The sequence below is a fragment of the Scardinius erythrophthalmus genome (genome assembly GCF_964197995.2).
Source record: "Scardinius erythrophthalmus genome assembly, chromosome: 11".
Lineage (NCBI taxonomy): Eukaryota > Metazoa > Chordata > Actinopteri > Cypriniformes > Leuciscidae > Scardinius > Scardinius erythrophthalmus.
Window position 1 is genome coordinate 33,898,410 of NC_138231.1, and position 22,653 is coordinate 33,921,062.

Sequence of the window (22,653 nt, forward strand, 5' to 3'; positions counted from 1 at the left end):
TCAGTGCATGCTGGGACTTTCAGTCCTTTTTGTTATTCCTCTCTACTTGTTTAATTGTTTCTTTCATCCCATCACTCCATCCCTGCACACTTCGTTCATCTACACAGCTCGTGACTGACTTTGTGTCCCACGGGGGAGAGTCTAAAAGGTAAGGCTGCCTCTGCTCTCCATGCAGAAAAGACCATCCTACGCACAGTCTCTTTTCAATAATACATTTTTGAACATTCATAGACTTGAAAGGCATAGACTTAATGCCTTTCAATGGTTAAATCAGCTGTTGTCAGTCTGTGTGTGGTCCATTGAACTTGTAAAGTAATAAGAGCTGTCTGTCTTTTTATTGTGTTCTTTGTGATAGATTAAATGGGTAATAGACTGTTCTATGCTATCTAATAGCACTAGAGCCACTGCTTATACAGGAACACCATGCCTGTCCATCACACAAGCAGAGTTATGAGCTCCAGAACGCTGAACTGTGTGGGTAGATCATGTTTTATAAAGTTGAAGCTGTTCTTGCGTGTGTGGGCAGATACTCTCTCCAGGGCTTCACGTGTTCCAGGTTTTGCTGTTTCTTCACTCATTTCCCTCAACACTTCGCTTTTTGTCATGAATATAATTATTTTGAAAATGTCTCTTGATCTTTTATTCTTAGTTTCTACCTTATTCTTCTTCCACTGAAACAGTTATGTGAACTTGCATGCAACTTCATGATTTCAAGTTTATTATGAATAGCTTGTTAGTTGTCTGCTTATTTTCATAAGTGTATGCATATGTTTGTTAGTTTGTGTCAGAATTAACATTTATTTATGTAGCAGATTTTGTATCCAAAGTGGTTATGTTGATTATTTTATATTAAATAGCAGTTTAACTACAAAGTTTGGATACTGTAGCTTTTTTACTAATATTTTTAGAGGGTTCCCAAAATGACATTATAGCTGAAATATACCCTAATATATTAGAATAAAATCGATCTGATTAATAAGGTCAAAGACCTGGTGTTCTAATGTACAGCTTATCATAACATTGCTTGAACATCTTTTACATCCTCTCTAAGATCTGCACAGCTTTCAGGCCAGTGCCAATAAATGAGCGCCGGTCTAAATCTTAGTGTGGAAAGCGGATTATATGTGTGCGTCCTCCATGCCAGGAGTCACAGCTGAACATGCTGTCCGTGTGGGTGCATTCTGTGGAGTGATGAAGGATGGATACGTGTATTGCTCAACTTGTTATAAAACTCCTTGGATGTGCAGCACATCATCAAAATAATATTTCTGTTGGAAGGCGAGCTTAGCTTTTATTTCACCAATGTGCATCCAAAGGTGCTTTGATTGGGAAATGCTGCCCTGCAGAGATGGAGTATTTAATGCCAGAGTTTGTCCTGCAATTTAAGTTTCGGGCATAGGGAGAATATATATTTTTTATATATATCTCAGCAGCAACGCTTGCCAATTAATTTGCACTTTCTGGTTTGCTGACATGTTTTTAAGAAGGTGGATTTTGGACAGATGTGTAGGCTTGCTTTGTTACCGGTTTTACACAGTGTTTGTCTGTACACCATTTACATTAATTGCCCACCATGGCACCGGCCCCTCTGTCATTTTGTATTTTTATTGAAACGAAAGCCATTTAGTTCAGTTGGACAACAGATACTACAGTTATAACTGCTCCATACAGCACGAGCTGCAGTCGTAGCACAGTGCAGCCGTAGTCAGATTATATGTGACGAGAGTAAGGAGAGATGACTGATAAAATGATGGCAGAGCATTTAGTGCGCAACAGATCCTGAGCGTCATTGACAAACATCTTATCTTGTAAAATGTGCGGCCCTGCTCCCATGCACAGAGTATGCATGATTGCGAAAGTGAAAAGCGATTTCAATAACCTGTATATCGATAGCGGCTCAAACCACCGCATTGTGGTTGAAGTTAGCAAAATGTCTGAAATGGCTTTTTACGAAATAGGACTGTCCCATGTATCCATTGTTGCAGAATGTGAAGTCTCTGGAGAAGCATGCTGTAGTTGTTCTGTAGCACATGATCTATAGCACGATGCCCTGGAGTCCAAGTTATTACCCACTGACCTCCTTCCTTTGTCTTGTATTGAATAAATTGCATAACAGAAATTGTTGTTACTTCAAACCTACGAGGCAAGAAAGCAGTGAGCAAGATCTTAGCAGTGAAGTCTTCAGCTTGGCCACAGGAATGATGTAGTCTGCTCTTTAAATAGCTATCGTTTCTTACTTTACCTTAGGCATGATTATTGTTTTAACAAGCGTCGAGTTTCACCCCACAGGTGAATGATCTCTTAGATTTCCCTAGAGATCCACGGCCATGTTTGTACAACTGCATCTGGCAAAAAGGATCATGCCTTGCAGTCTGACTGGAGGGCGGTCGAGAGCTCCCTCCGCAGAAGAGACTGGGGAGTTTTTTCTCTCCAGAACCACTTCAGAAACGGATAATCAAATCAGTCTGTTGTATATCGCTCCTTGCGCCACATTGAAATAGGCTCTTTACAACCAATGTGATGTGGTCATACAGAGTCGCCAGTGTGGGTAAACAGAGCATGACACAATTGGCCCTTAAGCCGTGTATCACTCTCTTGCAAACTGAATTGAATTATTTCAGTTTTAATGAAATAGGGCCATGCAGTTTGTGTTTATGGGAACTGCATGAAAAGCTGCGTCATTTATTGCTCAAATTGTGTTGAGCTATATGTTATGCTTTCTTCTTATGAGGCAAAGTTGCTTCGAAAGTTGATCATTTGAAGTATTGAAATGTTGTTTTTGTGCTGGTGTCTTCAGATACATTTGAACAATAGGCATAACCGGTCTACATAAGTGTATCTGACAAATTGCTTGTTTTATTCTCAAGCAAAGCGGTAGCAGTGGGGGAAAAAGTTCAATCTCTCACTTTGATTTAAAATGACAGTTGATTTGATCCAGACCCGATTGGCCCCTCTGCTCCAAGCCACTTTTTTTTTTTCTTCTTAGAGATCACAAATCATTAGTTGAATGGAAAGGACAGTTTTGTTTTGACACAGAGCATGAGCACAATCTTTCTAAATTTGTAATCAAAGGACGCTTCCAGTGACACAGTAACCTGTTCAAGCTATTTGATAATTGTTTGCTTTTTACTTTGTGAATGAAATGAATAATATTGTGAAGTAGTTTTACAGTTATATAAATTATATTTTAATATTAAAATATTTATAAATGAAATTATATTTTCAGCATCATTACTCCAGTCTTCAATCACTTGTCACATGATCCTTCAGAAATCAGTCTAAAATGTTTATTTGCTGCTCAAGAGACATTTCGTCTTATTATTAATTTTGAAAATAGTTCTTTAAATGGCAAGTTCGAAAAAACATTTATCATCTTTAAAAAGAAAAATCTTACTGACCCAAAACTTAGAACAGTAGTGTACTTTTTAAAGTCATTAAATAATATTTGCATTACTGAACCTTACATGTACATTTGATGTCTATTCATATTTATAATTATTGTTGTTGTCATCCATGTTGTGAAATATTTATTTGTATGTGGTGTCATGTCTATTTTGTTGTAACATGGTTCTTTTGGTTCTAGCCCCTTTGTATGTTGTCAATTGTTACTGTGTTTAAACAGTCTTTTTCCTGGATTTTTTTGCTAACCTCTTATAGCTAAAACCACTTATCTTAATCCATTTTATAATTATATGTTGCTGTAACAATACTGGTGATTTAACCGGCGGTTTTAACACATAGTGATTTAAAGTGACGAAATAAACAAAAACAAGATATTGTGAGACATGAGTATTCAACCATCACATCATAGTGGAAAAAATACTACCCATGAATTATAGTTATAGATCATGGTATTAACTTGGCTAAGAATAGAAGTAGCCATGGGCTATAGGTGACCTGGCAAAACCAAGCCACAAACATCACCATAGTATCTTTCTCATGCTGTGCATATTTGTGCGCTCAGGCAGGTTAATGTTAGTTAAAAGTTTTATAAGTCAAATAAATTAACTTTCTTTTAAAATTCCTATTTATAAGAGTCCGGGGAAAACATTATCACATTTTCCACCAAAGTATTTTGCTGCACAACTGTAAACATTGATAATAATAATAAATGTTTCTTGAGCACCAAATCAGCATTTAGAATGATTTCTGAAGGATCATGTGACTGAAGACTGGAGAAATGATGCTGAAAATTCAGCTTTGACAACACAGGAATAATGTATTTAGATAGAAAAGTTATTTTAAATTCTAATAATATTTCACAATTTTACAATTTTACTGTATTTGTAATTAGATAAATGTAGCCTGGGATAAGAGAAAAAAAAAAAATATATATATAATATTATTATTATTATTATTATTATTATTATTATTTTTTATTATTACAAAAGGTTGCCAAAGAGAAACATTTTCTCTAGTGATCTCAGACTTTTGAACCCCACCATATTGTGGATTGTATTTTTGGCATGATGCAATTAACATATTGGCAAAGTTTATAAACTAATTTGACTCCAACTGATATGCCTGATTGGTCCTAGTCCTTACATAACCTTAATGACCGGCCCAGCTTCAACCTAAAACACTGAGTGCACTTGTATAGCTTTTGCTTAGAACAGCCCAGAGACAAAACAGACTGTTGACTTTTTAGGAAATGGAAGCATTGCTATATTGACACAGACAATAAAAGATGTGAATCTTGAGGGGAATCTTTTGCACAGCCTGAACCAGACTGTTAATGGTGTTCTGCTCTAGGTTTATTTAAGTCGTCCTACACTACACCATGTTCGCATCATGTGCCTTGAATCATATTCAGTTTTGCTTGATTGCTGTAAATGGCAGTCTATCATGGCAATTGCCATCTGTGTATTTTGGTGCCTTTAATCTTTGCTACACAGCGGTTCTGCTCTGCTGCCATGGCGACACCCTGGCGACAGCCACGATGACGGACAATTGCTCTTATCTTCCAGAATGCAGTGACAGAGAGTGGGATTCTGGGATGCATCTCTGGCACAGGCCTGTTTTAGACCCTTTCGGCTAAAAGCGTCGCCATCCCTCTTCACGATGAGCATAGCAGGCCTACGCTAACATAGCGCTCATGCTATAATTAAGCTCATAGTGTTTACTTGGCCACAGGTCATTTCACACCCAAGTTTCACTACAGTGAGCCCTGGTTGTGTCCGTTTCTCACAGTCTTCTCTGTCATTAATGCCTGTAGAATTAAACCAGTCATCTTTGTATTCTTGTTTCTGTGCATATATTTTTTCGCCTGATTGTCCCTCCTTTTTGATTGTCCTCTACCTTAATCACGCTCTCTCTTTTTCTTTCCATCTCTCTCTCTCGCTCTCTCTCTCTCTCTCCCTCCCTCTCTCCCTCTCCCTCTCTCTCTCTGTGTGTAGGTGGGAAACCCTCGTGTGGAGCTCACTCTCTCAGAGCTGCAGGAGATGGCCACTCGTCAGCAGCAGCAAATTGAGGCCCAGCAACAGATGCTTGTCGCTAAGGTAATACGCTCAGATGTGTCTTTTGATGTGCATCTTTTTATAGATCTTTGTTTTCATCTGTGTGGGGACTACACACAAATATTTCCTCCAGTTAGCTTTTTCAAGTAAATCAAACATTGGCATAAATTAATTCACTGACATTAAAATGGCATTTATGACATTAAAATGGGTTCCTATTTTGATTTTATTGATATTGTGAGCATCATTTTCTTTAGACCTGACCATTTATGTTGACTGTTTGATGGCACTGTGTGTGGTGTATTATCATATGCTTTGGCTTTATTTTTCAGGTAGAATTTAGAATTTCCTAGTTTTTAAATGTCTAGGTTGTTCATCAAATGTCAGCAAATTTGTAACTATTATTAATCTTATTATTATAAAGGGTTGCAAAATAGAAGCATTTTCTCTAGTGGTTTCGACTTTTGGACCCCACTCTATTGTGAATTGTATTTTTGGCACGATGTAACTAACATATTGGCAGATTGATTAACTTATTTGACTCCAATTGTAGATGCAAATATTTTATCCATTTAGCATTTGCTATTGAAACAAACATTGCAATTAAGTAAGTCACTGTTTCTATTTTGATTTTATTGATATTGTGGACGTTAAACATCAATTTATCTAGCCCTTAATCAGATTTACCATATATTTTGACTGTTTAGTGGAATTTACCAGAAATTGGCAAATAAATGTAGCCTTTTCTTTATTTATCAATCTATATTTGTCCTAGAACCAAACTTGCAGTTGTGCGATGTCTGAATAGCTAGCAGCTGAATAGTAGCAACATATCTTTTGGAAAGGTGCTTGAGTATCGTGTGTAATCCAATGCTTTGTCTTGATTTGTCAGATAAAATGTAAAATTACCAAGAGTTATTTTTTGCCAAAAATCTTTACACTCAAAAATTAAAGTTGTCATCATTTACTCATCCTCAAGTTATTCCAAACCTGAATGAATTAGTAGGAATAGTAAGAGAAAAATACAATTGAAGTCATTGGGGTCCGTCAACTTTTTACAGACATTCTTTAAATTATCTTCTTTTGAGTTCAGCAGAAGAAAGAAATTCATACAGGTTTGGGAACAACTTGAGGGTGAGTAAATGATGACAATTTTTTCATTTTTGGGTGAATTGTCCCTTTAAGTCAACAACCATTTAAGCCTTTTTTATTTTATTTTTTTAAATTAATTTAAGCCACTGAAGTTAAAGTTCCCACTATTCATTCTGAGAAAAAATAGGAAGAGCTGTTGATTAATGTCTTTTAGTGGTGATTTAATTTACACTGCCGTTTCTGCTTGTTTACTCATATTTGCACTATACATTTTTACGTAGGGTTCTAATATGAATGTGAAAGATTTTTTTCCCACTCTCCATAAACAATCTTTATGTGAAAAAAAAATCTTTAAAGTTTCAAGCGAACTGCCATGTATATTTACGTTATGCTATGCAAATAACTGTAATTAAGACATTAAGTAATTATTCAAAACACAGGTGCTTGTTGGGTAAACCTCTAACTTTTCACAATGATAATAAAGAGCTTAAGCTGCTTCATAAACAGTGTTGTTGTTAGATATTTTAAGTTACTGAGCTCATCTTTGTTTTCCTCAGTGCCATTTATAGGTCATTACAACAGGCTTTTCTGACCATTATAGGGGTGTTAGTCATGGGAACCTCAGGCTGAGGCGGGAAACTGGACGATACCGAAAATGCCAATTATATAGTAAACAACTCTGACATGCTCTGTATGCGGTGGCAGGCATTTCTCATCCACACGAGCGCTAAATAGCTTAGTTTCTACATTCAACAAAGAATGATGTGTGGAATCTAGGACTGGTCACACTTACAGACTGTTCCACGATCAGACCCAACGAGAACACTGATCTCTGAGATTTTTGGATTATTATTGCTGTGAGTCGATGTGCTGTGATGACTATGAGCCTCCAGTCATTGACAGTCCACCATGTGCTATTTTTAGTTTTCTCACTCACTCAGAGACACTGTTTCCATTTTACTGCATCTGTTTGTGTTCCCTGCAGATAGGCAAAGAAAACAACAAAAAAAGAGCCTAGTTGCTTTTATTTTCTGTTAGTTACTCAATAAGTCAGGTTAGTAATCAGCATCTTTTCCCACAGGTACTACTATTGCTCTTAATAGCAAACGTCTTCATGCTTGACGCTGACAGTAAATCACTAGGTTGTCTGTCTGGTTTAAGTGATGTATTGTGATCTAATGACAAGATCGTATGGTGTTGTCCTGAATGCACTTTACTCTGTTAGGGCACTGCAGATGCCCCAGGCTCAAACATTACTTTTCTTTTTCTTTTTGAAAACATAGAGATATTTTCCTTTAGGACGATCATTCAAAATTTGCAAGTGTAGTTGTTCTTGTAGTCTACTACAATAGAGTCTGATTCAGCTCTTGAATTTATCAAGATTACTGGTTGGTTTCGGGAATAGAACAAACTAAACTCCATTCACTAGCGTCTCTGGATACCTAGTATACAAATGACATTTACCATAACAACACCTTGGTAATGTTGGTATTATGCCAAATAATGTTGGTAATATGCCAAAAAATAGGTTTGTATGTCACAACAGTTACGAAAGTTTGACGGACAAATGGCGAATAACAGTTCAGCTTATTAGCGCAAAAAGACAATCAGATCATTGCGCTAATAAGCTTTACTGTCATAAGGTCAATTAAAGCCTATCTATAATGGTTGTAGAGTGGTTCAGTACTTACTTTGATTGCTCTTGACAATTTGTTACTGTTTCATGTATGTTTTCCCTACCTTTTTTCTTTTTTTTGCATGCTCATGTATGTATTGTGTCTGCAGGAGCAGCGGTTGCGCTATCTGAAGCAGCAGGAGCGACGGCAGCAGCAGGCTGTGTCTGAGACCGAAAAACTACAGAGGCTGAAGGAGAGGGTAGAGAGTCAGGAAGCCAAACTCAAGAAGATCCGTGCCATGAGGGGCCAAGTGGACTACAGTAAAGTCATCAATGGCAACCTGTGTATGTACTTGCTTGATCACTGACTTAAGCATTTATCCGAGTGGATAGGTTACTGGAAACTGCTGATTATGTTGTGGTTTTAACCTTTTGTGTGTCTGTGTTAAAGGGTTAGTTCACCCCAAAAAATTCTGTCAGTAATTACTCACCCTCATGTTGTTCCAACCCCATAAGACTTTCGTTCATCTTCGGAACACAAATTAAGATATTTTTGATTAAATCTGAGAGCTGTCTCACTCCTCCATAGGCTTCTATGTTATTGAAACTTGCCGGCCCAGAAAGTTAGTAAAGACAATGTTTAAAATTGTCCAAGTGACTACAGTGGCTCAGCCATAAGTTTATCAAGCAACGAGAATTCATTTTCTTCTGTGTGGGCCTCTGACGTGAGTTCACGTAGTGTAACAGCGCAGCGCTTCTGGGTTGTACGTCAGAACATAGGCTCACTATTGGCCAGCATCACACACATGACCAGCGTCGGGCAATAGTGAGCCTACGTTCTGACGTTGCGCTGCGCTGTTATACTACGTGAACTCACGTCAGAGGCCCACACAGAAGAAAATTAATAGTTGAATAAAGTGGTTATTTTTGGGGGGGTTTTGCGCACAAAAAGTATTCTCGAGCACATAAATACACTTGCTGTGAGGTTAGGATTAGGACTGCGATAGCCTGTGAATTGTAATGAACTCGGATAATGCTAACTCTCCCACACACGCAACTCCAGATGGGATTGTCCACTCTGCTGGAGATAAAATTAGATTTTTGTGGATTATCATCAGTATATCATGGCAGGTTCATGGTGAAGATTTTCTATTTATGAAACTTAGTTTTATCCCTCATTTGAGTGTTTTGTTCATGTTGTGCTAGCATTTACGCTGTTCTAAGTTGTGAAAAAAATAAGTCACTTTTGCTTTATATAATATATCTGTTCAGCCTGCTAGTTTTGCATTTTACATGAGCTCCTGTACAACATGTGCAGCCATACATGATATTTTCATTGAACATTAAATAATAATCCTACAGTAATAGAGAAAGTATGTCGGCTCATGCATGTCTGTGTGTTTGCACGCAAGTTGCCGTGTGTATAACTCTGCTGTGTTCTGTTAGCCGCAGAGATCGAGCACATCAGTGGGCTGTTCCAGGAGAAGCAGGCGGAGCTGCAGTCGGCCGTCTCGAGGGTGGATCAGCTCAGCCAGCAGCTGGAGGACCTGAGGAGAGGCAAACTGAACGGCCTGCAGACCCTCGGCGGTCAGGTCACCGGCAACGCTGCCCTGGAGCTCCGCAAACTCTACCAGGAGCTGCAGGTATGGGCACAGTTTAGCCATTATTGTAATTAAGAGATTTTCCATTTTGGAATATAAGATTTTTGCATTAAAATATCCAAAAACCACTGGAACAGTGTTATATATTTTGTTGACTTGTGTGCTTGCATTATCCCAAATGTTTCCATCTATGTTTAAATCCAGAGAAATCTGCATTTCCTGCATGGCCAGTGAAAGCGCTTAAGTTGATCAGGTTCATTGGTTGTTTGTCAATTTTCTATTGATTGTGTATGAGGTTTGCAACCCTGTTAAAAGAGTTTGGAAATAATGTCTAAATGCAGTTTAAAATTATGTGAGTGTTAATTTCTAGCAATAATCATTCAAATTACATACACAAAATGTATCAAATTAAAAACAAAAAATAGTACAATGTTTTGAATTATCAATTCAGAATTGTTGAATTTGACATTTTCTGTTATAGAAACATGGGCCATAGCCTTAGCTTGATGATTAGTCTGTGTATGTCTATGTTACTAGCATGTGTGCTATTTTCATTTCTGCCAGTGATGATATTGATCTTTTTTTTTTTTTATCCAAACCCCCCAATTCCCCCCATTAGATCCGCAATAAGCTGAATCAGGAACAGAACAGTAAACTTCAGCAGCAGAAAGAGCTGTTGAATAAGAGAAACATGGAGGTGACTCTGATGGACAAGCGTATCAATGAGCTCAGAGATCGACTGTACAAGAGAAAAGCAGAGGCACGTCAAAAAGAAAATCTTCCTGTAAGGCCACGAGAGTGCATCACTCACTCATGCTTCTTAGTTTCATTTGTTTAGCTGGCTTGTTCAGAAACCATTCAGACATCTAGAGAGTTTATCTGGCACTAGAGGAATGTTTGTGAATTTCAACTTGGCTCATTACCTTTTTTGCCCCATTTTTCCTTTTTCCCCTTTCCTCTTCCTGCAGCTGAATAGAGTAAATGGTCCTCCCTCTCCACAGCCTGCTCATGGAAACACCGGCCGTGTGGCTGCCGTGGGACCCTACATCCAGGTCCCAGTGCCAGGCAGGCAGGAGGGTTATGTAGTGCCTCCTGAACCCCTCAAACCTCAGTCGCTGGGCGTCAACACCCCAGCCAACCATGCCCGCTCCAAATCAGGTCAGTCCTTAAACACTGACTTATGCATGATAACGGCAAACATTTATTTGGAATTAAATGGTGCCAAATAAATGGTACCCTTTATGTCTGTTTATCTTTATCCTACATTGTGAATCAGCTTTATAATTTTGTAATACATAAACTCTTTAGTCTCATTGGGTTGAATATGAAACTGCTTTGATCACTTTTGTTCGATGGTAGTCTGCATTTAGGTCTACATTTAGTCTTGCAGATCCAGACTTCTGATTAGCAGCATAAAGTCTAGTCAGCTTATTCCCGCTAAGAGAAGTGCTCACATCACGTTTAAGTTTTGGTAATTGACCAGCAAGCAATGAAGTTAATTCAAATAATGATGCAGCAATCTCTGTGAATGTTGAACAGATAACACCAGAATTTTTTTATTTTTTTTGCACATTTGTCAGACACAATTATTTTAACAGACACAGTTCAGAAAACCAGTTCTCCTCATTAAGGATACTTCACTTCCTACTAAGTGCCTCAAGCAAAACACTTTTTGAAAGATTTGATGCCCCTTTTTCAAACTTTGGCAAATCCACCAACTAGTTCTTCCTAAATTTTATCCACTTGATACCTTGTAAATATGACTTGTTTTGTGACAGACTATGTAACAGCCAGCCAGTCGGTTTTAAAGAGTCGTTTGTGTCTAAAGCCTAAAATTTGGCTGAACGCCTGCCAAATGCATACCCTTTCAAAGTATGCTCCATTTCACCGCTTAAACGCACACACTACTGTAAAACGCTGACCTGGGCTAGTGTTGCCACCTTGTGGACCATCTAATGTGTGGTTAGAAAAATCAATATGCACATACTATGCTGATGATGAAATTTATGTCATGCGCACAGCCGCACACCCTAGCGTACATGCCAAAATATACTATGGGCTTAATAAGATTGGTGTTTGGTCAAGTGCTACAGTATTCCTGTAGCTCACACAGTTGAGTGAAGGTGTTAACAATCCCAAGCTCATGGATCTGATTCCCAGAGACTGCATGAGCTAATGTATACCTTGAATGCAGTGTAATTTGCAATCTGCAAATACGTAAATGTTAATAAAGTGGTTTGGTTCTTCTCTTAAAGATCACGGCATGTATCCCATTGCTTCCTGCTGTGGGTTCGCTTTCTTCAATTACTGTTTTATTATGAAGTTGATTTCTCATTTTCTTCACTTCTAACCTCTTGTGTCCTTTCTGCTCTGTGCTGTGCATATGTGTATGTGTGTCTCTTTTTTTTCTCTTTGCTGTCCCTGTACTTTGATGTTGTGGGATTTGTGCGGGGGGGTTAGATGGAGTGAGAAAGCCTCCCGGCCCCTGGAAGGTCTCTGATTTAGACATCATAGTGGACCCGATTGCTCCGCCCCCTCCAGAGCCCCGCCCAGGCCCGGGGGCTCCACCCCCAGTCACCTGCTCTGCGGCAGGGTCGAACAGCGCTTCTCGTGAGTGGGAAGGTGTCTGATGGAAGGCAGGGGGAACGGCCTATGAACCTTATTCAGTGTAGTGAGCAGGATCAAAGCAGTTGACTAAGTCTCTGTGACTTGTTACATTACCCTATATGGCTCATGAGTCTCAATGCAGAATCAAATACAGATTGTATAAGTAAATTAGTGTCATTGATCATGTGACTCATTTGTACATACGGTATGATTTTTTTGCTTCCATTGAGGCTTAAGATGGTCCTTGGATGGTCCCTGATCATCAAGTTTGACACAGCTCAAGTGCTGCTGTCATTAAAGCAAAAGAGACTAATCAAATACGAAGTCATTCTGAAAATCATGTTCATTTTCAATTTAAAAGATTTACTCTATTGCTGATAATATACACTAGTTTGGGCTGGTTGGATTTTTTTTAATGCTCACCAAGGCTGATATATTTGATTAAAAATACAGTAAAAACAGTTACACTATATTTTGGGAAATATTATTACAATGTAAAATGACTTTTCCATTTTAATATATTTTAAAATGGGATTTATTCATATGAGGGGAGAGCTGAATTTTCAGCATCATTACTCCAGTCTTCAGTGTAACATGATCCTTCAGAAATCACTCTAATTTGCTGATTTGCCGCTCAAGATACATTTCTTATTATCTGTTGAAAAAGATTTTATTTTTATATATTTATGGAAAGTCCTTCAGGATTCTTTAATGAATAGAAAGTTCAATAGAACAGCATTTTTTTAAATAAAAATCTTGTGTAACTTTTTTTTACAAAAGCCACTTTTGATCAAATATGCTCTTGCTAAATTAATCTATTTCTTTCAACAACAACAAACAAATCTTACTGATCCCATAGTTTTAAACAGTAGTGTAATTTGTAATGTCAAAAAATGATTAAATAAAAAATGACAAAATAATAGCATTTTTCTAGTGATCTCAGACTTTTGGACTCCACTATCTTATAAAGATTATTTAACTTTTTTCTACGTAGAAGTAGGTTCTGTTAAAGTTCATATCCACTTAAATCGCAGAGAGACAATTTTCCAAACAGAACGTGGCTTAAGAGAAAAGTCAAAATTATAGGTTTTTCATGAGAAGTTGTACCTTAATGATACACTAGATCCTGCTGCCTGGTTAATTAAATTCACTCTTCTCTTTACTGCAATTCAATATGAGTCAAAAGCTGCTGATCCTGTCTTTTGGGAGTATGTGTGCATATGATTGTGTGTGCAAGAATGTAATTGGATTGTGTGAGGGTGAATGTATGTGTTGGCATGAGAAGCTCTACCCTGATTAGGTTCACTGGGCTTTCTACTTCTTCCTCAGTACATTTAAACTCACTAAATTACTGGTTCCATTTCATCATTCTCTAACATTCAGCTAACTTGTTGACTTCACACAAAATGTACACGCCACACATCAAGCTCTTTCAAGTTCCAAAATCGTCAAGATATCTTGCAGTCAACAATATTCATGCAGGCTTTGCAGATTACCATTATCTTACGATTTATGGTCATCTGAACTGTTCTTGTAGATTTAAGGAAGTAAACTTAATTTCCACATGCAAGATTGTTACACTTCATATCTCCTAACTCAAGAACATGCCTAGACAACTTTAGAAGTCATGTCTAATATATTAGCAGTGCAGTTCGTCATACTGCTGTTATCATAAATGTGCTTGTGAGGGGTTTTGTCATTTCTGATCTTGTTCTAATGCTCCCTTTTTTTCCCCTTTCTAGCTAATGATGCCGGTTGGCCCACCCTCAACAAGAGCAACACATCAGTCAAGCCACCTGACTGGAAGGAGTCTGGAACAGACACGACCAGTAAAACGTCATCACCTGCAGGCACTCCTGCAGATAAGGTACGTCTAACTAACTAACACCAGCATACACAATTGCCCTCTTATTATTTTACCATCATAAAATGTTTTCCTGGTTTATTTTCCCCCTTTAGGTTCAGGATTCCAGTAAAATGGGCTCAGGTCCTCCTCTCAACAAGCCCCAGCCTCCCCCATATGGAGCCCATACCAGCAACCACCCCATCTCATCTGCCAATTCGGGTTCCACCAGCTCCTTGGATCGCCGCAAGGACGTTCCACTCCGGCCAGTGCCCAGCCTACCCAACAACCCCCCGCCGCTGCCGGCCTGGCCCCGTGTCCCCCCTACACCCTCTGGCTCGTCATCTCAGCAGATCCAGCAGCGCATTTCTGTTCCCCCCAGTCCCACCTTCCAGCCCAGTCCACCCTTTTTCCCCCCCGGGGAGAGACCAGACCCTCCTCTAGCTGTTGCGGTAAGGCCGTTCATCCCAGATAAGGGCTCCAGACCGCAGTCACCCAGAAAGGGCCCAGCCACCATGAACTCAAGCTCCATCTACCACATGTACCTACAACAAGCAGCCCCAAAGAACTACCCTCTGAACATCAAGCCTGCAGTCAAAGCAGGTAAACATCAGCAGCTGATTTGATATTCAAGTTCAACAGTTTAATACTTATACTGGTAATTTGTTCTCACCATTAATGCAGTCTTATATAAATATATATAAAAAAAAAAAAATATATATATATATATATATATATATATATATATATATATATATATATATATATTTATATAAGACTGCATTAATGGTGAGAACAAATTACCAGTATAAGTATTAAACTGTTGAACTTTATATATATATATATATATATATATATATATATATATATATATATATATATATATATATATATATATATATATATATATATATATATATATATATATATAGATTATAACTTAATAAAAAATATATAATTCTGTATTAACAAAATATTAATAACTGTGCAGTTCAACTGATAAAATATTACAACCAAAAACCGCTCTACAGATATTAACTGAAGTCAACTGTAAGTTGCATTTTGTGTGTAAACCTATTATATCAATATCTAAAATTATGAAATTTCATGAGCTCTTCATAATAATAAAAACCCATGAAAAAGTATAGTAGAAGTGTCTGAATACCGCTATAATAAAATGTGCATCTATAAATCAATATGCTTAGAATAAAAGATTGCTCTTGGGATTCTATGAATCAGTATAATTAATATGAAAAAATAAAAAATCTGTATTTTTACACAGTCCATGTTCACACAGGATGCGTCTTAGTGTTTTTAAAAACAGATAGATGCGGTGCAACAGAATGCAGGTGTCTTTTTAACTTTACACAAGTGTCCTCAAAAATTCCCCACTGAAAAAAAAGAAGCTAAAAACATCACAGGTGTCAAAGATGTAATTTTAGCACTTCACATAAAAAAAAAAGAAAAAAAAAGTGCAGACTGATTCAAGTGTCCTCTGTGAATTATGTGGTTTATTTCTTTATTATGTGTTTGTGTTTTATTCCTGTACAGTATAATTGAGAGTATTTTGTTCTTTTTGCCTGCAGTATATGGTAAGCCAGTCCTGCCTCCCAGCTCTACACCCCCCTCCCCCTTACTTTTCGGAGGCTCTGGGGCCTTTCCTGCCCTGCAGGGTCCCGGAGGAGACATGTTGGATCTTGAGCTGGACTTCGATGGTCAAATCATAGGTGTTCCTGAGCCGCCCCAACCCAGCGTGGACCACATCCCACGACCTCTCAGCCCCACTAAACTCACACCCATGGTGCACTCCCCGATGCGCTACCAGAGCGATGCTGAACTGGAGGTCTTGCGCAAGAAACTGGCCAATGCTCCACGTCCGCTTAAGAAGCGCAGCTCGATTACAGAGCCAGAGGGCCCCAATGGGCCCAACATCCAGAAACTTCTCTATCAGCGGTTCAACACCCTAGCTGGAGGGATGGAGGGAGGAATGGGAGGTGTGAGTGGAAGTGGAGGAGTGAATCCATTCTACCAGCCCTCCACTGCCACAGGTGAAATGCTGTTTGATGCAGACAATGGGAATCCACCTTCAGAGACGCCTACCACGCCCTCTGAGGGTGCTGTTGTTGAGGACGCTGTCCTGCAAGGTGACGCCAATGATAATGAGCCCCTAGAGCAAGCGGTTGAGCCGCTGACCCCTCCGGCACCAGAACCATCAGAAGACAATAACAACAATCCTGCGGAACCTGTAGCGGTTTTGCCGAGTCCTGTAGTTGAGGCCAGCACCCCCGAAGAAGCAGACGCCTCACCATCATCCCAACCCACGGTTGGTTTACTGATACATATGTTATATATTACTAATAATAACAATAGTCATAATCAATTATTGTATATAAATATTATTTAGATTATAATTATTGTACAGGGTGGGCCATTTATATGGATACACCGTAATAACATGGGAATGGTTGGTGATATTAAAGTCCTGTTTGTGGCACATTAGTATATGTGAGGTGGCAAACTCCTCAAGATGGGTGGTGACCGTGGTGGCCATTTAGAAGTCGGCCATCTTGGATACAACTTTTGTTTTTTCAATAGGAAGAGGGCCATGTGACACATCAAACTTATTGGTAATCTCACAAGAAAAACAATGGTGTGCTTGGTTTCAACGTAACTTTATTCGTTCATGAGTTATTTACAAGTTTCTGACCACTTATAAAATGTGTTCAATGTGCTGCCCATTGTGTTGGATTGTCAATGCAACCCTGTTCTCCCACTCTTCACACACTGAATGGCCCCCAAGGTCTCCCGATCTGACCCCCTTAGACTTTTATCTTTGGGGTCATCTGAAGGCAATTGTCTATGGTGTGAAGATATGAGATGTGCAGCACCTGAAACTACGGATACTGGATGCCTGTGCTGGCATTTCTCCTGCGGTGTTGCTATCAGTGTGTGAAGAGTGGGAGAACAGGGTTGCATTGACAATCCAACACAATGGGCAGCACATTGAACACATTTTATAAGTGGTCAGAAACTTGTAAATAACTCATGAACGAATAAAGTTACGTTGAAACCAAGCACACCATTGTTTTTCTTGTGACATTACCAATAAGTTTGATGTCACATGGCCCTCTTCCTATTGAAAAAACAAAAGTTGTATCCAAGATGGCCGACTTCTAAATGGCCACCATGGTCACCACCCATCTTGAGGAGTTTGCCCCCTCACATATACTAATGTGCCACAAACAGGACTTTAATATCACCAACCATTCCCATGTTATTACGGTGTATCCATATAAATGGCCCACCCTGTATATTACAATACAGTCTAAAAACTTAATATTACCTATTATACAATAATATATTTTTTTGTATTGTATTATAATATGCTATCTAAATAATACATTTGCAATACATTTGCTATAATTATAATAATTAGAACATTATTATTATTATTATTATTATTATTTATTACAACATAAAATGTGCCATTTTTAAAAATAGTCACGTTTTATATCTCCAGTCTGCAGGTAGAACTACATGAAATCCAGCATTTACTATTCCACTTCAAATGAAAAAATCTGAATAAAGTATATGATTAAATTTGCATATTTTAAAATGCATTTTTCAGTCATACTGAATAGTTTTTTTGTTTTTGTCTTTTGGGCATTTTGGCATACACCGTTCAACAGTTTGGGGTCAGTAAACATTTTTTTAAAGAAAATAATTCCTTTATTCAGCAAGGATGCATTAAATGAATCAAAAGTTTATAATATAACAAAAGATTTATATTTTAAATAAATGCAGTTCTTTTAAACTTTATATTCATCAAAGAATCCTGAAAAAAAGTATTAGAGTTTACAACAAAATATTAAATAGCACAACGGTTTTCAACATTGATAGAAATAAGCACCAAATCAGCATATTAGAATGATAGAAAAATCTGTGCAACAACGCTATATGAAACATTATGTCCAAATACACTCAATTAACAGCCATATGAATGTATGAAATCTTATGTTCTCATGTTCCTTGTGAGGTTAGGTGTCATGTCAGACACGAGCAGATGCAAATTTCCTGTTTCCATCCGCTCTTCTCACACTGACAGCTACTCTCAATCGCTGTATATTGGAAAATCTCATCGTGATGACCTTGTTAATGTTTTCACCACTACTATAGCAGCTAAAATAGATGCGCCAGATATTGACTTGGCTGATTTGTACAAACCCATCAGATTAAATCGCTTGCAACAGTACAGACAGTCAGTTCTAAAGATCAGATTTGAAAAACAAATGAGTTTGAGTGCTGTAGAACAAAGCCTAACGGTCCATGTCCTCAACAGGGCAAACGCACTAACCTAAAAAAGCCAGACTCAGAGCGGACGGGTCACGGCCTTAGAGTGAAGTTCAACCCACTCGCCCTGCTGCTGGATGCCTCACTGGAGGGCGAGTTTGACCTCGTACAAAGGATAATCTATGAGGTATGTGTATGCCATGTGGCGTAGTGAACGGATCTTGCTGACACAGATTGATATATTTTTTTTTTATTAACCAATTCCTATTTAATTCTTCACATTTCTTAGGTTGTCAATCCCAGCACCCCTAATGATGAGGGTATCACACCCCTTCACAACTCTGTGTGCGCTGGACACCACCACATCGTCAAGTTCCTGCTGGACTTTGGTGTTAATGTGAATGCAGCAGACAGTGATGGCTGGTGAGGACACATTGTTGGGTCTGTCAGTGTGAAAGAGATTGATAAGTCAATAAAAGCTCTGATGTGCGCGTGTGTGTGTGTGTGTAGGACGCCCTTGCATTGTGCCGCCTCCTGTAACAGCGTGCACCTGTGTAAGCTGCTGGTGGAGTCTGGTGCTGCCATCTTTGCCACCACCATCAGTGATGTGGAGACGGCAGCAGACAAATGTGAGGAGATGGAGGAGGGTTTCATACAGTGCTCACAGTTTCTCTATGGTAAGAGCATCTTTCTTTTCCTCTCCAGAGAATTCCTGTATTTGGCCTTCTCTCACACCATCCGATTTGAGAACTCTTAATTAATTGTATGGGAAAGTAAAGGCAGTTAAGAAAATATATTGTTTTTAATTAACCAAACAACCCATTTGTGCATCTCAGATTGTACAAATTCATCAACAAAATGTTTGGACACTCAAGTCTCACTTAATATATGAAAGTCACTGCATTAGATGACAAAATATTTAAAAAAGTGACTTTTAATTTAAGGCGAGACATTAAAACATCGTTTTTTTTTTTACTGGTCAATTTTGAGATTTTCGGATATTTGTCTTCAATAACTTGTCTTCTTTCAGACTTGTGGTGAAAAAAAGTCAGAAATACACATTAAGGTCTTTATTTTACTACACTGTGTCTGTTTGCGTCTGTAGATTTCTCATAAATTCAACAAAAGTTGTCGTTGTAAATCATCCCGCCGCTCACTGTACAATGCTGTCGGATCCAAATATGGTCATTTCCTTTTTATCAGCAACCAATCGTGAAAGTAAAAGGGCTGAATGTGTAATCTCATTGGCTGATGAAAAATCTTTAAAGCCCGTTTTCTCAAAATGACTTTTCTCTCATACTCCAAGTCCGAAATCTCCACTTCAGTAGCACCTATATACACCAAACTTTCCAGTCTTGTACCTAGTTATATTATGAAGACATTTACCAAGGGATTTGTAAATATATTAGTCCTAGCCTGATTTATATAACATTTTATTCCAAAAAACATGGCGAAAATAATTTTTAAGGCTATTGACAGTATATTCTGATTTACAGGATAACAAAAGTAGATATCCATAAATCCCTCTGTAATTCTTTTCCCATCTAATATGTGAACACAATGAAAAAATAATTTTTAACCTGGCTTTATCCAATACTCAGATTTAGTTTTTTAAAATATATGCAAATTAGCACATATTTAATTAGATATTACCTAATTTGCATATTTAAACATTAAATTACAGAAAACTTGTAATACATTTTTTTCTCATCTTAATGTAGGTAATCAACTGGGAAAGTTTCATGGTTGATATCTGCTAGTAAAAAATGTTACCCTATTCACCTGTACTGTCTCGCCTTAAAGAAATTATCTCATTTTTATTAATCATTTCTCTTTAATATTTAGATTTGTTTTGTTGAACATATTTTTGCTGTATTCTCATTGCATTTACAAGCCTTTAACCAGCAGATGTCCTCAGCTTACAGAGTTTAGAGCGCTTTGAATGAAGTGAACCAATCACTGTACAAAATTATTCACTGTGTTGAAGTTGCCCGTTGTCGGGTTGTTTGGCATGATTGATGTGAGATTGTTCATGTGAACTCACTTATTGTGTGGAGCTGCCACAAAACATACAATTGCAGTAATATTTCGAGACTTTTTTTCAAAAACATCTTACTGACAAACGTTTAAATCAATATTATTACTCAATCCTCACCAATATAGTTAGGTGTAACCTATTTTTTTTTGTGTGGTGCTCAAGTTAATGCTATAATATTGTACTGCATGTGACACTTGCATACCGTATTAAGAGCTTTCTCTCTCTGTGTGTTTACAGGCGTGCAGGAGAAGTTGGGCGTGATGAATAAAGGAGTTGTGTATGCTCTGTGGGACTATGAGGCTCAGAGCGCAGATGAGCTTTCCTTTCAGGAGGGTGATGCCATTACTGTCCTAAGCAGGAAGGACGATACGGAGACAGACTGGTGGTGGAGTAAACTCAACGACAAAGAGGGCTATGTGCCACGTAACCTATTGGGGGTAGGTGCACACTATAATTGTGCTTTACTTTAGTGTGTATTGAGTGTGGCACACCACATTTTAAAGTAATTGCTGAATAAATGTATTAATTTCTTTCCAAACCCCCATTTTTAACAGTAGTGTACAGTATATTATGAAATGACTGGTTATGTGTTTCTTTGTTTCTATAGCTGTACCCCAGAATAAAGCCACGTCAGAGGTCTCTGGCGTAACCCTCTTCTGGGTGACTAACTGGACTGATGTCTCGAGGTGTTGAGCCTCCATCTTTCACCTCTGTGCCACTTGGACAACAGAAGGGGTGAAGCTGCTAAGCCCTGAACCGGGAGACACAATCAACCCCACTACCCACAAACACACTCTCCAGCCAACACCAGGCCAAACAAGCAGCCTCAGGTTTCTCGGTCTGCCCCCGTCAGCTCTGCTTCCAGGCCTCCGTATCTCCCCCTCCACTCCTCTCACGGTTTCTTGTATCCATGTAAAATAGCTGTACATCACACCTTGGGGATCAAGCACTAATCTCTCTGACAAGAGCTTTCCTTTATGTGTAGTTGCTTTCCCATGATGCTTTGCTGAAAGGATCAGGGCAGGAAGTGCTCTTTGTCAAAGTGAGATTTTTGAGTACTTTTAATTGAACTGGATGAATGAGAGCTGATATGTTATATATGTTTAAAACAAAGGACTTGCGCGTGAATTTTATAGCTCATCTACAAAACAAGTGTATAGACCAGAAGAGAGCAGAGAACAAAATATACTTAGTTTGCATAGAACGATTATTCTGATATGACTGAAAAACCCCATATACTGATAGGCATGTGTATGATTCATAAAGGTGCATATGAGTGAGGGTGTATGGGATTTATGTATGCTGTAAGTGAGATTTTTCTTTTTTCACTGCAGTGAGCATCCTACAGAAGTGTGAAGTTCAGAGAAGAGTTTTCCACAGCATTTTGAAGCGTGTGTGAAGTGTGCAGAGAGATTGAGATGAACCATCATTATCAATCAGTATTTAGCCTACAGGTACTGACACTATACGTTCTTGTCAGGATTTGCTGGAGTGCGACAGCTTGCTTGAATTCAGCTGAAAATGTTCTGCGCATTTACATTGATTTCACACATTGATTTTTTTTTAAATGTTGCTTTATATTATACCAGCCCATTCCATTCCACTCCACTCCTGTTTTTAGTCATGTGATTTTTATATTCTGCCGTTGAGGCAGTGAAGAGCTTTATTGTGGAGTTTAACCTTGTAAATACTGTGAGGATGGGAGAGGAGACATGCTTGACTCAATGCTGTTAGACTAAACTGCCCGTGTGGGCTTCTGTGAAATACAGTGACTCGCACCTTGTGTTCTATACATGTGCACAAATAAAAAGAAATGAGTCGTAGCAAGAAATCATGTCACCTTGTGTTATTATGCCCAGTCTCTGTTTTTTAACATCTAGTTTAATGCTTTTTTTAGTGGCCTAAAAAGGCCTATTTTTAGTCATGCCTGGTTGCTAGAAGCAATGTGACACCTGATGGAATGAATATTGCCTTAAGATGAGAGAGTGCTTTGCTTTTAGCTAAAGAACTTCTATCTTTGGGGCACATCAAATGAAGCCCAGCACTCAGCACACTCCATATCTCATAGTATGGGAGTATTAACATGCAGTGGGTTCCTGTACCTTTCATAA

At 38.3% G+C, this 22,653-nt stretch overlaps 1 protein-coding gene across 2 annotated transcripts in view; it reads left to right on the top strand.

Annotated features, from left to right (window-relative positions):
• Nucleotides 1–22,367, top strand: part of ppp1r13bb (protein phosphatase 1, regulatory subunit 13Bb) — a 56,450-nt gene extending 34,083 nt beyond the window's left edge. Inside the window, exons 6-19 of one of the 2 annotated variants that reach the window (XM_081378833.1) lie at nucleotides 5,397–5,498; nucleotides 8,334–8,508; nucleotides 9,610–9,806; nucleotides 10,384–10,548; nucleotides 10,733–10,922; nucleotides 12,225–12,374; nucleotides 14,114–14,238; nucleotides 14,331–14,817; nucleotides 15,801–16,537; nucleotides 18,554–18,691; nucleotides 18,794–18,927; nucleotides 19,015–19,181; nucleotides 20,780–20,979; nucleotides 21,150–22,367. In XM_081378833.1, the coding sequence (XP_081234959.1) occupies nucleotides 5,397–5,498; nucleotides 8,334–8,508; nucleotides 9,610–9,806; nucleotides 10,384–10,548; nucleotides 10,733–10,922; nucleotides 12,225–12,374; nucleotides 14,114–14,238; nucleotides 14,331–14,817; nucleotides 15,801–16,537; nucleotides 18,554–18,691; nucleotides 18,794–18,927; nucleotides 19,015–19,181; nucleotides 20,780–20,979; nucleotides 21,150–21,191 (3,009 nt within the window). In that variant the 3' untranslated portion in view covers nucleotides 21,192–22,367. The remainder of the gene's footprint in view (nucleotides 1–5,396; nucleotides 5,499–8,333; nucleotides 8,509–9,609; nucleotides 9,807–10,383; nucleotides 10,549–10,732; nucleotides 10,923–12,224; nucleotides 12,375–14,113; nucleotides 14,239–14,330; nucleotides 14,818–15,800; nucleotides 16,538–18,553; nucleotides 18,692–18,793; nucleotides 18,928–19,014; nucleotides 19,182–20,779; nucleotides 20,980–21,149) is intronic. The other variant, XM_081378834.1, reaches the window with a different exon arrangement.
• Nucleotides 22,368–22,653: the final 286 nt, after the last annotated feature.